This window comes from Astyanax mexicanus, chromosome 17, assembly GCF_023375975.1.
Source record: "Astyanax mexicanus isolate ESR-SI-001 chromosome 17, AstMex3_surface, whole genome shotgun sequence".
In the NCBI taxonomy this organism is placed as follows: Eukaryota; Metazoa; Chordata; class Actinopteri; order Characiformes; family Acestrorhamphidae; genus Astyanax; species Astyanax mexicanus.
Genome location: NC_064424.1, coordinates 45,251,741 through 45,265,420, shown reverse-complemented (window position 1 = coordinate 45,265,420; position 13,680 = coordinate 45,251,741). Strand labels below are relative to the sequence as shown.

Sequence of the window (13,680 nt, the reverse complement as noted above, 5' to 3'; positions counted from 1 at the left end):
GTTTGTACTGAATGTACAAAATCCTGCATGACTTCTGTTCTCATTACAGTCAGATGATACAGCTATGAACCAGATCAGATCAGATCTAGGACAGTGCAGGAGACTGAGAACTATTTGACAGTATCAGGATTCTCATACACACTCCAGACTCCAGACTTCACCTGCCAAATCATTTTTGGTTAGAGCATCTGATAAGGTTTAAAACGATTAACAGGCCGAAACATTTGATTAAGCCAGCAGGAGTCTGTGTTATTTGTGTTTGTTATTTTAGTTTTTTATGAGAGACAAGCAGAGCCTTGTTTGTTAGTTTGAGTAAAGGGAAGTATTTTACATTTATTCGCCTCATTAATGCTGGAATGCCGCCCTTAGCGTTATGTTTATTTACCTGGTGAATATCTCAGTTTTAGCTTTCAGCTGTGCAGTAACTGCTGTAACTGTTGCTTTGCAACATTTAGGAAAAATATCTAGAATTAAGAATGGATATTGGATTAAATTTTATTGTGTGTGTGTGTTATTTAATATGACTTTTATTTGATTGCAGTCAGTATAAATTCAAATATTTCATATTTTGTCTGCTCAACCTTATTCAGTGTATTAATATTCACCCATTTAATATTCACCCTACCTGCAACAAAAAAGCCTTTCGCACTTCATAATGTTGCCATTCTTTAAAGATCTTTAAAGGCAATTTTGTTAATTGTAGTGAGAAAAATATGCAAATCCCTTCATCTTCCTTTGAGGAACACTATTTTTTTCCATCTGAATGGGATTATTTTTTTTTTAGCGGGTTCTGAGGTAATTTTCTCTTTTATGTTTTTTTTTTTATCCTCTGTGATTTTATTCCCGTCCAGAACGATCATGTAGGTGTTTTTCTCAGACGTCCTCTGAGATAAAAAAATTACAGGCTGAATTATCTACTGTTTTTCTCTGAACTCCGTGCTCCTCCGGTAATTTTAGTCCCGTCCGGACGCACATCTCTGAGTTTCGTCTCCTCGCCTTTAATAAAATAGCTATTTGTCCACTGCTGCGCACTGTAATTCCACTTTAGGCGTGCATTTCCATGGAGATCCACGTAAAAAAAACACAACAGTGAGTGGAAATAGAGGAGCTACTGAACACTTTTTGATGTCATGTGATCGAGAAAGCCTAAAAAAAAAAAAACTCACTGGTCCTCCTGTTTTTTCAATTGCAGTCCAGATGCAGGAGTTTTATCACTAGTAGAGTAGAAGTTTGATTTTTTTTTTTTACAGACGTCCCCCTAATAAACTAATCTGGTCCAGATCGAGTTTAAGACTTCTGCAATAAGCTTCTGCAATGTCACAAGATTTAATTATTTAATTTTTCACCAAGATCTTACAGCAGTATTGATGACGGTAGAGTCTGACCATTTCACAAAGCAGCTCTTCTCCATCCAGCACATCCCAAAGATTCTCAATGAGGTTAAGATCTGGACTCTGTGGAGAACTCTCTCTCAATCCATGTGTGAAAATGATAAATGATGATCTCATGCTCCCTGAACCCTGAACTCTTTCACAATTCCAGCACCATGAATCCTGACATTGTCTTATCTTGGAATATGAAGAAAAAATATCACAATCCATTGATTCTGGAATAAGCTGGTCTATATTCAGTATATTCAGGTAGTCAGCTGACCTCATTCTTTCAGCACATACTGTTGCTGAACCTAAACCTGCAGACCAACTGCAGCATCAACCAACCAACCTCACATCATTTACTTACTTAAATCCAGTTGGAGACTTTTTTTTCACTTATTTTGTCTAGGCAGTGTATATTGCGTATGTTCTTTTATTGTGTATTGTTGTTATTTCCTGCTTGCACTTTGTAAAGTGTCTTTAAGTGATAGAAATGTGGCTATAAAGTAAAATGTAAAATGCATTATTATTATTATTATTATTATTATAATCATCTCCATATCGGTTAAATCGTAGCTGTGGTCACACCCCTCCTCCGGATGTGTCTGTCGTTGTGTCCAGGCTGTTTGTGGAAGACTTCCTGGTCATGTGATGTTAGCTAATTATCTGCATGCATGCTGCTTATGATGATAAGAGCAGATAAAGATGATACTCACCTCTACAGCAAACAGAAAATGGAAAACAAACCCTCCTTCTTAGGAAGTCGGTGTGAAAGAATAAACACAATTTAAATCGCTTTGAACTGCCGTTTATATGTGTATATCTGACATCAACAGCTACAGGCGTTTCTCTTCCGTAGAAATTTAATTTGTGCTGGTTTTCATATGCAAAGAGTTTGGCAAAATATCAAATTGTATCATTTATTAACAACGCATTAGCTTGAATATATTTGATATATAAGGTACAGTTATCACAGAACAAGTTCCTTTAAGCTAGGGCTGGGCAATACTGTAAAAAATAAAACCTGGATATTCTTCAAATATATATGAACGATTCTTGATTACTATATCAAATTTTAGTTCTTATATAATGACTGTTTTTATTTGGAGCCAAAATATTAACAAACAGCATCATTTAGAGCTATTAAATACACAAAGTATTGTTTTTAATGCATATATTACAAATGAGTCAAAACCAATATAAAAAAATATATAAAAAACATATTCTAGTGCATCACAGAAAATTAGAATATCATTATAAAGTTACTTTGTTTCAGTAATTCCGTTCAAAACGTGAAACTCATATATTATATAGTTGTATTAAACACACAGAGTGATCTATTTTAAGCATTTATTTCTCTTACTGTTCGTGATTTTGATGGATTACAGCCAATCAAAACCCCAAAAATCTGTGTTTCAAAACATTAGAATATTTCATAAGAACAATTGGTACTTTTGGCAGTGTGGGCAGTGTGCCAAGTCCTGCTGGAAAATGAAATCCACATCTCCATAAAAGTTGTTGTCAGCAGAGGGAATCATGAAGTACTTAAGTAAGATTTTGTGGGAAAACAAAACTGCACTGACTTTAGACTTGATAATAAAACAAGGTGGATCAACACCAGCAGATGACAGACATGACTCTCCAAACCTTCACTGATTGGTGGAAACTTCACACTAGACCTCGAGCAGCTTGGACTGTGTCTCTCCACTCTTAAAACAGTATGATTAAAGTGGCAGTCCGTATAATTTTGTTTCTAAACTGAAAGCAGAAGCATTTCTGAGTGGAGAAGAATATGGATAAAATATTGTGTTTAACGGTACCAGTCTGCTGGAACGACCATCCCTGCTACTACATATTTATTCTAAAAACTGGGGTGTCTGTTCGCTTTTAGCAGAAGAGTTCTTCTTCTCGTCACGTCACACGTCTTTATGTACTTTCGTCATACGTACAGCCTCTAAAAGAGGATCCGGCTCAGTTTTACTGAATGCGAGCAGCTGGTGGAGCAATGGAGACTTCAGAAGAGGAACTTCAGAGCTCAGTAGCTCCTCCATTCACTCATAGTAAAACCAAAGAAACAAAGAAGTGAAGTTTCTGACTGAGCTCTCTCTCTCTCGCTCTCTCTCTCTCTCTCTGTCTGACTGACTGACTGACTGAACATAACCTGGAATCGGATTCATCCGCTCTGAAAGGAGACCACATCACACCCTCCCAGTTTAAAATGATTCTTGCGCATGCTCGGTGCAATTACCCATTCTCACCAGAGAGGGCCCTAAATCCCAAAACTTAAATTCTTCATTATTTACAATAAATATCAAGTCTGGAAAGTCTATAAAATAACAAAATAATAACACATATAGTTTTATATATAAATAGATATTGGAAATGTCTATCTCAGCTACGTGCACCCCCCCCCACACACACACATCCAGTAACTTTACAATCTGGCTAAACTGTGACTAGATGATGTCACTGTCTTATAATTTACAGTCAGGGTGAACAAGCTCTAGTATCGTCTAGTATCACATAGTGAGAAAAAGCAATTTAGAAAGGCATTTTTCTGAGCAACTGTAAATACTGTAGAAAACTAGTACAACTAACTAAATCAATATTTGCATCCTTGTGAAGCTTTTTTATAAAAATAATTGATGAATTGATGAATTGTAGCCAAATATTTGCATATATACAGTACCAGTATAGAATTATAATAAGGATGCAATTTTCTGTAGTAACTCATAACAATCATGATGGGTGTTTAGATACATCACGGTAATCTGTGTGGGATGTAGTCACCAAATCTTCCCACTACCATTCATTCCCCTAGTAGCATACACACTCAGGGTTGCCAGGTATAGACAGCAGGACGCACAAAGTGTGCTGCAGCCATGGAAACTGGTGAGTTGGCTACTTTTTCTGCTGAACAGGTAATCAGTAAAGCTGCTGACCATAGCTGGGTCATTTAGCACCACTGCTAGCATACTATATGTGTGGGTATTTTGGACATTGAAACACGTGTATATCATCAGGTGTTTTGTCGAGTTGTGCTACCCTGTCAAACCGTGCTACTCTTATGTGTAAATCAAATCACAGTTTCAGGGTAAAGTTATGGTGGCATGAGTTTATTATACTCTGTTTTTTTACTATACACTGTTTTTTATTTACTCTGGTATTTTACTATATATATATATATATATATATATATATATATATATATATATATATATATATATATATATATATATATATATAATAAATAAAGAAAATTGTAAAAAGTAAAAAAAAAAGAAAATCGAGAATCGAATCGAATCGAATCGTGACACCCCTACTACTATTTTTCCTAAATTCGGAAATAAAATCGAATCGAGGATTTTGAGAATCTTGACACCCCTACTGTGTTCATTAAAACATCTCCAAAGCTCTACTCATGGAGTCAAGTATTAATGATAGTTCTCATCATTTCAACAGAGCACAGTTTTATAATGATACCAATGATATTCTGTGGCAGAGTGTGTTTTACCTGAATTACTGCACTTATAACATGCAGCACTGGCCTGTGTTCATGTGAGTGTGAGTGTGATTCAGGGAGGTTATCTAACCGAGGATGCACTGGGCTGTAAGTGCAGAAGCAGACAGACCAGTCTTACAGCAAACTGTCACATACATGGCGGGAGGAACATGTTGACAGCAGCTAGCATGTATGATCTGCGCATAAACAGCTGTAAATTCATACCTCTCCTTTAACTAAAATGCAGGAGTCTGTTTCCCTGAAGAAGAACTCGTTTGATGTGATTCCTGTGGGATGCATACATCAAATCAGAATCAGCTTCCGCCTGACGCTTTCATTTGTTAAACAGGTGTTTCTGAAAACAGAAGCAGCAGAAATAAAGTGGTTTTGACCCTGTTTACACCTGCTCACTTATTCCTGCATCATGCATCTCTAGTATAATTATTACATTAAATACATTAAAAGGTGGTCTGAGACGCATTTAAAACAGTTACAAATCTGATCACTCAAATCACTTCAGAAGGTGGTCTGAATCTGGTTTAAAACAGCACTTCAGAAGGTGCTCTGAGACCTTCAAATATCTTCAGAAAAACTAAAAATGGTAACATTTGAATAATTAAAAAAAATTCACATTTAAAAAAATTCACAATTAAGAAATATCACAGAAAATAAAAAAACAACTGAAAACAGTTGTACAAATTTATAAACCATTTCTTAAAAGGGAAATACATTTCTTCTTCTGTAAACTGTCTGGCCAAAATAAAAAATTTCCACCTGGATTAAAGTAAGTATATTAAATGGGGTTGATGCTGCAGTTGTTCTGCAGGTTTAGGTTCAGCAACAGTATGTGCTGAAAGAATGAGGTCAGCTGACTCTACCTGAATATACTGAATATAGACCCGGTTATTCCTGAATCAATGGATTTATTTTTTCTTCATATTCCAAGATGAACAATATCAGGATTCGTGGTGCTGGAATTGTGAAAGAGTTCAGGGTTCAGGGAGCATGAGATCATCATTTATCATTTTCACACATGGATTGAGAGAGAGTTCACCACAGAGTCCAGATCTTAACCTCATTGAGAATCTTTGGGATGTGCTGGATGGAGAAGAGCTGCTTTGTGCAGTGGTCAGACTCTACCATCATCATAGCTGCTGCAAGATCCTGGTGAAAAATTAATCCAGCAACACTGGATTGAAATAAATAAATCTTGTGATGTTGCAGAAGCTTATCGAAACAATGCCACAGTGAATGCAGGACACAATCGAAGCTAAAGACGGCCCAAAAAAATATTAGAGTGTGTTTTTGCCAGGCAGTGTATTTGGGATGTGTTCAAGAGCAGAGCTGTGCACAATTCTGCAGGTTATAAACACGTCCTGAATCTGACCTAATCTGTTTATTAGGGCTTAAGAACTCAAGATCTAATTATAGGAAATGATAGAAATTCTTCAGAAGGAATTGGTGAGTGATGCCTATTGTTCCTGCCTAGTTACAGGCTATAATTTCTCAGCAGCAATTTGATTCTGTCTTTGTTAAATTGAACAAAAGCGAGTTTAAGACTGAATGTCTAAACAGGTGGAGTATTTAGTGAGATTAAGTCTGCATAGCCTGTGTCGCATTTTCCCCTGATTACTCTCCTCTTCTATCAGCGCTCAGATTAGCTGTGTTCTGTACAGATAAGTATCAGACATCCGTCATTAGGAGATTAGTAAAATGCCATCTCCTGTCAGCCAGTGGTGCAGTTACTGCAGTTTTGCACCGAGCTGAAAACACAATAGCTGGACAGTTCTAACGTCAAATTATTTAACAAACAGTTCGAGCCTGGAAACCGGTTAGACCTCTTAGACTTGCTGCATTTGCTGCAGCTGTGTGCCTTTGTTTGATAATGCTGATCTCTAATTTAGGAGTGATTAAGCCTTTAAAATATCAAAATACTTTTTGATACTACATTATAAATTAATAGTGAAGTCATCAAACTATGTAGGAACACTTAAGGAATCATGTAGAAACGTGTGTTAAACAAACCATGTTTAGATGCTCTTATCTGCTGTTTCTGAGGCTGGTAACTCTGATGAACTTATCCTGTGCAACAGAGGAAACTCTCGCTCTTCCTTTTCTGGGGCGGTCCTGATGAGAGCCAGTTTCATCATAATGTTTTTGATGGTCTTTGTAATGACTGCACGTGAAGATACTTTCAAAGTTTTTGACATTTTTCAGATTGCCTGGCTGTTTGGATGCCTGTACTATTAATCTACAATGCAGAGCATTTTAAAATAATGTGTCACTGGTGTTACAGCCAATGGTATTACTGTCACTGGTGTTACAGCCAATGGTGTTAATTTCACTGGTGTTACTGTTATTGGTGTTATAGCCACTGGTTTTATTGTCACTAGTGTTACTGCCATTGGTGTTACTGACACTGGTGTTACTGACACTGGTGTTACTGACACTGGTGTTACAGCCACTGGTGTTACAGCTACTGGTGTTACAGCCACTGGTGTTACAGCCACTGGTGTTACAGCTACTGGTGTTACAGCCACAGTTGTTACAGCCACTGGTGTTACAGCTACTGGTGTTACTGACACTGGTGTTACAGCCACTGGTGTTATAGCCACTGAAGTCACAGCCACTGGTGTTACAGCCACTGGAGTTACAGCTACTGGTGTTACAGCCACTGAAGTCACAGCCACTGGTATTACAGCCACTGGAGTTACAGCTACTGGTGTTACAGCCACTGGTGTTACAGCCACTGGTGTTACAGCCACTGGTGTTACAGCTACTGGTGTTACAGCCATGGTTGTTACAGCCACTGGTGTTACAGCCACTGGTGTTATAGCCACTGGTGTTACTGCCACTGGTGTAACAGCCACTGGTGTTACAGTTACTGTTTTTACAGTCACTGGTGTTACTGCCGCTGGTGTTACAGCCACTGGAGTCACAGCCACTGGTGTTACAGCTGCTGGTGTTACAGCCACTTGTTTTACAGTCACTGGTTTTACAGCCACAACCACTGGTGTTACAGCCACTGGTATTACAGCCACTGGTGTTACACCTACTGGTGCTACAGTTACTGTTTTTACTGTCACTGGTGTTACACCTACTGGTGTTGCAGCCACTGGTGCTACAGCCACTGGTGTTGCAGCCACTGGTGTTACACCCATTCATAGAGCCAATTAGATTTTAAGTTCAAATGTTAAGTTTAAATGTTAGAAAAAGAAAAAAGGATATTTTGGTATTGCAAAATGTATGCTGATTTATGGATTATGTATTACTATAGTAATAATTTACATGTTATTGAGCTCAAACTGCCTCATAAATTAATCAGAGCATAATCTGGCCGTTCACATTACACTATATGACCAAATGTTTATGGACATACCTTCTAATCAATGCATTTGTTGCTGACATGAATGTGCAAATGCACACACATACACAGTGTGGCTAATCCCTGTATAGACCAGATATACATGAACCTGTTGTCCTTAAGAACCTGAGAAACAACGAACAGCAATCAACAGGTTCTCGCTGAATATTTGAAGTTATCTTGAGCATCGGCTGCTGAAACAGGGCCTTCTGGGGTAAAAGGGGGAAAGATCAAAGGTCTGCTGGACGTGTCACTGAGAAAATGAAGACAAACTGGTCGGTTTGGTTGTAAAATCTGGTTTATCTGATTCACTTGGACAAAATGTCTGGTAGCTATGTTTTCACCTTCTTCACAATGGAGGTGCTGACTGCTGCAAAGCTGCATGACAGTTATGATATTGTTGTTCCAGAAACCACAGCGGCAGGAACATCAGCTTTGTTGATAATCATCAGTCCATGCTTTAAAATGGCTCAATATACAGCTAATATATGTTCACGCAACTGTATACTAACTGTGTTAAGGAAATCGCTTGATGCTTTTATTAATGTTAAAAAGCGCAGGCGCTTCCATAAGCGTTCACATACCTTGAGACATTACAAAGGGCCACTAAATATCTGATATTAATCGCTCTATGCAGGGATATAGAAGAATTATATTTTTTAAGACATAAGCAAAAGCAAATTGTAAAAATGAGCCAAAACAGCAGTGTGTAAAACTGGTGGAGGAGATGCATGAAAACTGTGATTAAAAAATAGGGATATTCCACCAAATATTGATTTCTGAACTCTTAAAACTTTCAAATATATATATATGATGATTTATATATATATATATGATATATATATATACAAATATATATTTATTTTTATTTATTTATTTATTTATTTTATTATTTTTTGCATTATTTGAGGTCTGAAAGCTCTCCATCTTTTTTGTTATTTCAGCCGTTTCTCATTTTCTACAAATAAACGCATTTAATGAAATAATTAAAACAATATTTTTATTTGGAATTTGTGAGAAATGTTGTCTGTAGTTTATATAATAAAACAGCAATATTCATTTTGCTCAAACATAAATCTATAAATAGCAAAATCAGAGAAACTGATTCAGAAACTGAAGTGCTCTCTTAATTTGTTCAGAGCTGTATATTTATAAGTAATTATCATATATAATAATGATTTCAGCCTTGTCTAGGCCACTCCTTATGGCTGTGTTTTTTGGCTTGGCGTAAAATAAATCAGTGTGCCAGTTGTCATTCCCTTTAAGAGGCAGGTAATTTAAGGGAACAGCAATGTTTTTTTATTCTTTATTTTGTTTATTGTTGATTTAAAAGCTGACGAGCAGGCGTGTATGTCCTGAACTTGGTCTTTCTGTTTCTTTCTCTCCTCCAGTCACGTCCTCTGGTACCCAGTCCAGGGACGGCCCGCTACCCCAGAGTTTATCTGTGTCTACAGAGATTCAGACAATGCTCTCGACATACTACAATGACAGGTACCGCTCTCACACCACACTAATTACTGTAATAAAGGACTGGTGGTGTTTTGAGGTATTTCCTAGTAGGTGATGTATGCAAATTAGAGCACTATTACATCTGTCAACACCTGAATGAGTCAGAGGTTTATGTGCCTGAAGTGAACTGAAATGTCACAGCATGACATTAAAGCTTGGACTAATTATACTTGGCATTATGCAATAAGCTGTGATATTTTAAATGTCTTTAATGTTGGAATTATACAGAATATATAATTTTTTATATGTAAAACACCCACAGATTTCACTAGAGCTGTTCTTTTTATTTATTTATTCAATTTACCTTTGTTATAAACCCCTAATGTAACTCACCACTGCCATTATTCAAGTGTTTAACCCTTTAAAGCATGAGCCGACAAATTGATGATTGACAAAACATTCACATTTGTTTTAAACTGGGTCGTTTATTGGATAATCTAAACAATTATGTAACATAAATTAAGTCATACTTTGCATGGGAATGAGATCCCATGCCCAAAGATGGAGCTTTGTCCGTGCTTTGATGAAAAACATGACATCACACACACAAAGCTCCAATTCCTATGGGGCTTAAAAGCTCACCTAAGTTTTTTTTTTTTTTTTTTTTTTTTATAATATTAATCCTTACATTTTCAGATTTATAAAGATCAACTTCCAAGATTTCAGATCCATGATGATCAAATGTATTTGATCCCAAAACTCAAAAATATGGATTTAAGCCGAGGTCAAACATTCAGTAGATAGATTTGAATTCATGGGATTTTAAAATGAGATTTTCTAAGTTAAAAACATAAAAAAGCACTGTTAAAAAATAAATAAATGAATTAAGCTATTACGTATTTCCAGTTCATTAACATTCAGGTAACTTAAATTCAAATATACAAAATACAGATTAAAAATGGCAGCTTTTAAACTTCATATAATTCCATATTGCATACTGAAATAGGCTCTGTATAGTCAAGTCAAGTAGTTTTATTGTCAGTACTGCATATGTACAGGACATACAGAGAATTGAAATTACGTTACTCTCCTTCCCAATTTTACAGCAAGTACAGATAATAGATATAATAAAGGAGAATGGGAGACACTATGTGTACAATACAGCAGGGACACAATAGACATACATGAGACAAAAACAAGGTGCAGTGGTGTGGGGGAGGAATAGATATATAAATATAAGTAAATAAGTAAAAATAGATATATAATTATAATATAAAAGAGTGGGAGACACTATATGTTCAATACAGCAAGACACAATAAACATACGTAAGACAATAGTGCAATATTGATGGTGATTGAGATGGAATGACAGTAAAAATAGTAAATAACAGTAGTGCAAATACGGTATATGGTATATAGCTAAAGGCTGGTAAAGTGAATGGGAGCGTAAGTCCTTAAAGTTCACAGTTTAATTAAGTGGAATTAAAGTGTGTATAGACAGTGCAAGTATATCAGTAGTGCAGGTGTTGTGTAGTGCAAGTCCGTTTGGAAGGGACCAGTACTTTGTGCATTGTAGTGCAGAGTTTCAGTACTTTATTAGTGGGGGGGTCAGGATGCTGAGTGAGTGTGTGCTGGGGGCAGGATTGGGATGGGGGGGTAGAGCAGGAAGAGAGTTCTTCTCTTCTCGTATAGATTGTTGATGAGATTTTAGATTAGATAAAGATAAAATTAAAAGGATCAGTGAAAGTCATTGTTGTTGCTTTTGCTTTCTTTTAACATTGAACCTATAGCCATACTATACTATGTCCAAAAGTTTGTGGACAGTCCTGAATGTAGCGTTCATTTACTAGCCTGTTGGACCCACAGTGCACACACAGTTTGTCTAGTGCTTGTGAACGTTTTATTTATTTATTTATTTATCTTTTTCTTATTTTTTTTATTGTTTAATTTATTTTAATTAATTAATTTTTCTGGTTAGTTTTTTTTATTCTTATGTTTTTATTTTGATTCCTATGTTCCTAGTTCATTATTATTCATTTCATCATTTCTTATCATTCTTATCATTTTACTTTAATTTTACTATTATTTTCCTTTTCTTTATTTAATATTTTATAAGTTCACTTTTTAGAAGTTCCTTTTTTCTTTTTACATATATATTTTATTCATCTATATTAAATGCCGATTTAAAATTTATTTTGCTTTTATTTATTTTACTATGTTGTTCCTTATTATTTCTAATTTCTTATTAAATATTTTCAATCATTTTAAAGGGTAAATGCTCAGCGACATTGTAGATGAGGGTCAAAAGTGATTGATTGTTTGATTGTATCCGGTCCAGAGGGAGCTATTATTGTGCACAATGTTTAATTTCGCAGTGGGGCTCTCCCTTATCTCTGAAATGATGGAGCGCCATCCAAAACTTTTGGATGGGATGAGTTTAGGAGTTGAAGTCCTCACAGCAGAGCTCTTCCCAAAATAAATCTTTAGTTACTCTAATAAAAGCAGAAAAAGCTCTTTTTTTAATACTCTTGAATTTGAAAGAAACAGTGAACAAGCAGGTGTCCCAATACGTTGGCTCATATAATGCACATTCCTTAAGATGTGACATGCCACACATCTCTCTGACCCCATGACTCCTGTCGTTCTTGTGAGAAGTAATGCAGTGTGAATGACATGAACGCTCACAGATTTATCCGAATGCTGACAGACGGGGCACAGTCAACAGACCCGTCTGACTGAACTTACGGTAATGAGTGTGTTTTGTTGGGCGGTGGGTATGCTTCAGTTCTTCTGATGGCTGATTTTACGTGGTGCGTGTCTTCCTCTCCTCTCCTGTTACCTGCATTACAGTGTGTTGGTAGAGCCCCAGATAGCATGAAGAATTGGCAAGACCTCAGTTGAAAGCAGCATTGTTTGTGAATTGGTATCAGCCATGTGGAATTATGGTTTATACTCAGCAACCAGTGTGTTGGTACTTGTGGCTCTGGATGGTTCCAATACGTATAATACTCAGCAACCGGGGTATTAACAAAAGCTGAAAAGCAGGGCAAGCTGAATCCCTTGTTCGAGTGTTGGCAGATTCAGCTCTGGATAATTCTCTAATTATATTTGGCAACCAGGGTTATACCTAGCATTTTATACCTAGCATCCGGGGTATTGGCACAAGTGGCTTGGGCCAATTCCCATATAACACTCGGCAACCGGGGTATTGGCACAAGCAACTTAGTATTAGCCCCATATTATACTCTGCGACCAACTGCAATCGGCTGAATAGTAATTTTAAGTGGTTTAATAATAATTTATTTTTTTATATATTTTTAAATGTTTTTTTATTATTATTATTTTAGCACCAACATTAATTTAGCTATTTTAAGAAAAACATCAACTTATTTAACCCTTTCAAACCTGACTTAATTCCAGTAATGGAAAAAAAAATAAGAATGCTGTTTTTCTGTCTTTAATGCACAGAAAAAGATGAAAAGAAGATTCTTATATTCTACTGAAATACCTATATAGGAAATAAATCGAATAAACTAATATATATATATATATATTTATTTCTGTTGCATTGGAAACCTGTGTGTATCATTTTATATTTCATAGTGACCTTTTTATTTCATCTACCATCTCTAAACAGTAAAAAAAAAACAAAAAAAAAACTTTTCTAAATCACATTAAATAAAAAATAGGAAAATTTGCCTCTATGCCTCTACTAGTACTGTTTTTTTCCGTTGCAGTGGACGGGGCCAAGTTACTGTTTCATTAGTTTATGAACTTGTTGATTGGATAATTAATGGTCTATTCTGTTGGACAACAGCTCTTAAATAGTGTTATGTGCAACAAAACATAAAAAAAAAAATAAAGAAATACTTGATGTGCATTGTAATGGATGCAGGGTCTGAAAGGGATATGATAAACGTGTTCAGGAATTTCCTGTCATCTTAGGAAACCCGCCCCTTTAAGAAAGTTTGACAAGACATCACAACCTTTAC

At 36.1% G+C, this 13,680-nt stretch overlaps 1 protein-coding gene across 2 annotated transcripts in view; it reads left to right on the top strand.

Annotated features, from left to right (window-relative positions):
- rtknb (rhotekin b) overlaps positions 1-13,680 on the top strand; it is a 55,570-nt gene that overhangs the window by 33,309 nt on the left and 8,581 nt on the right. For both annotated transcript variants that reach the window (XM_022676593.2, XM_022676594.2), the window contains exon 12: positions 9,631-9,730. In XM_022676593.2, coding sequence (XP_022532314.1) covers positions 9,631-9,730 — 100 coding nt within the window. The remainder of the gene's footprint in view (positions 1-9,630; positions 9,731-13,680) is intronic.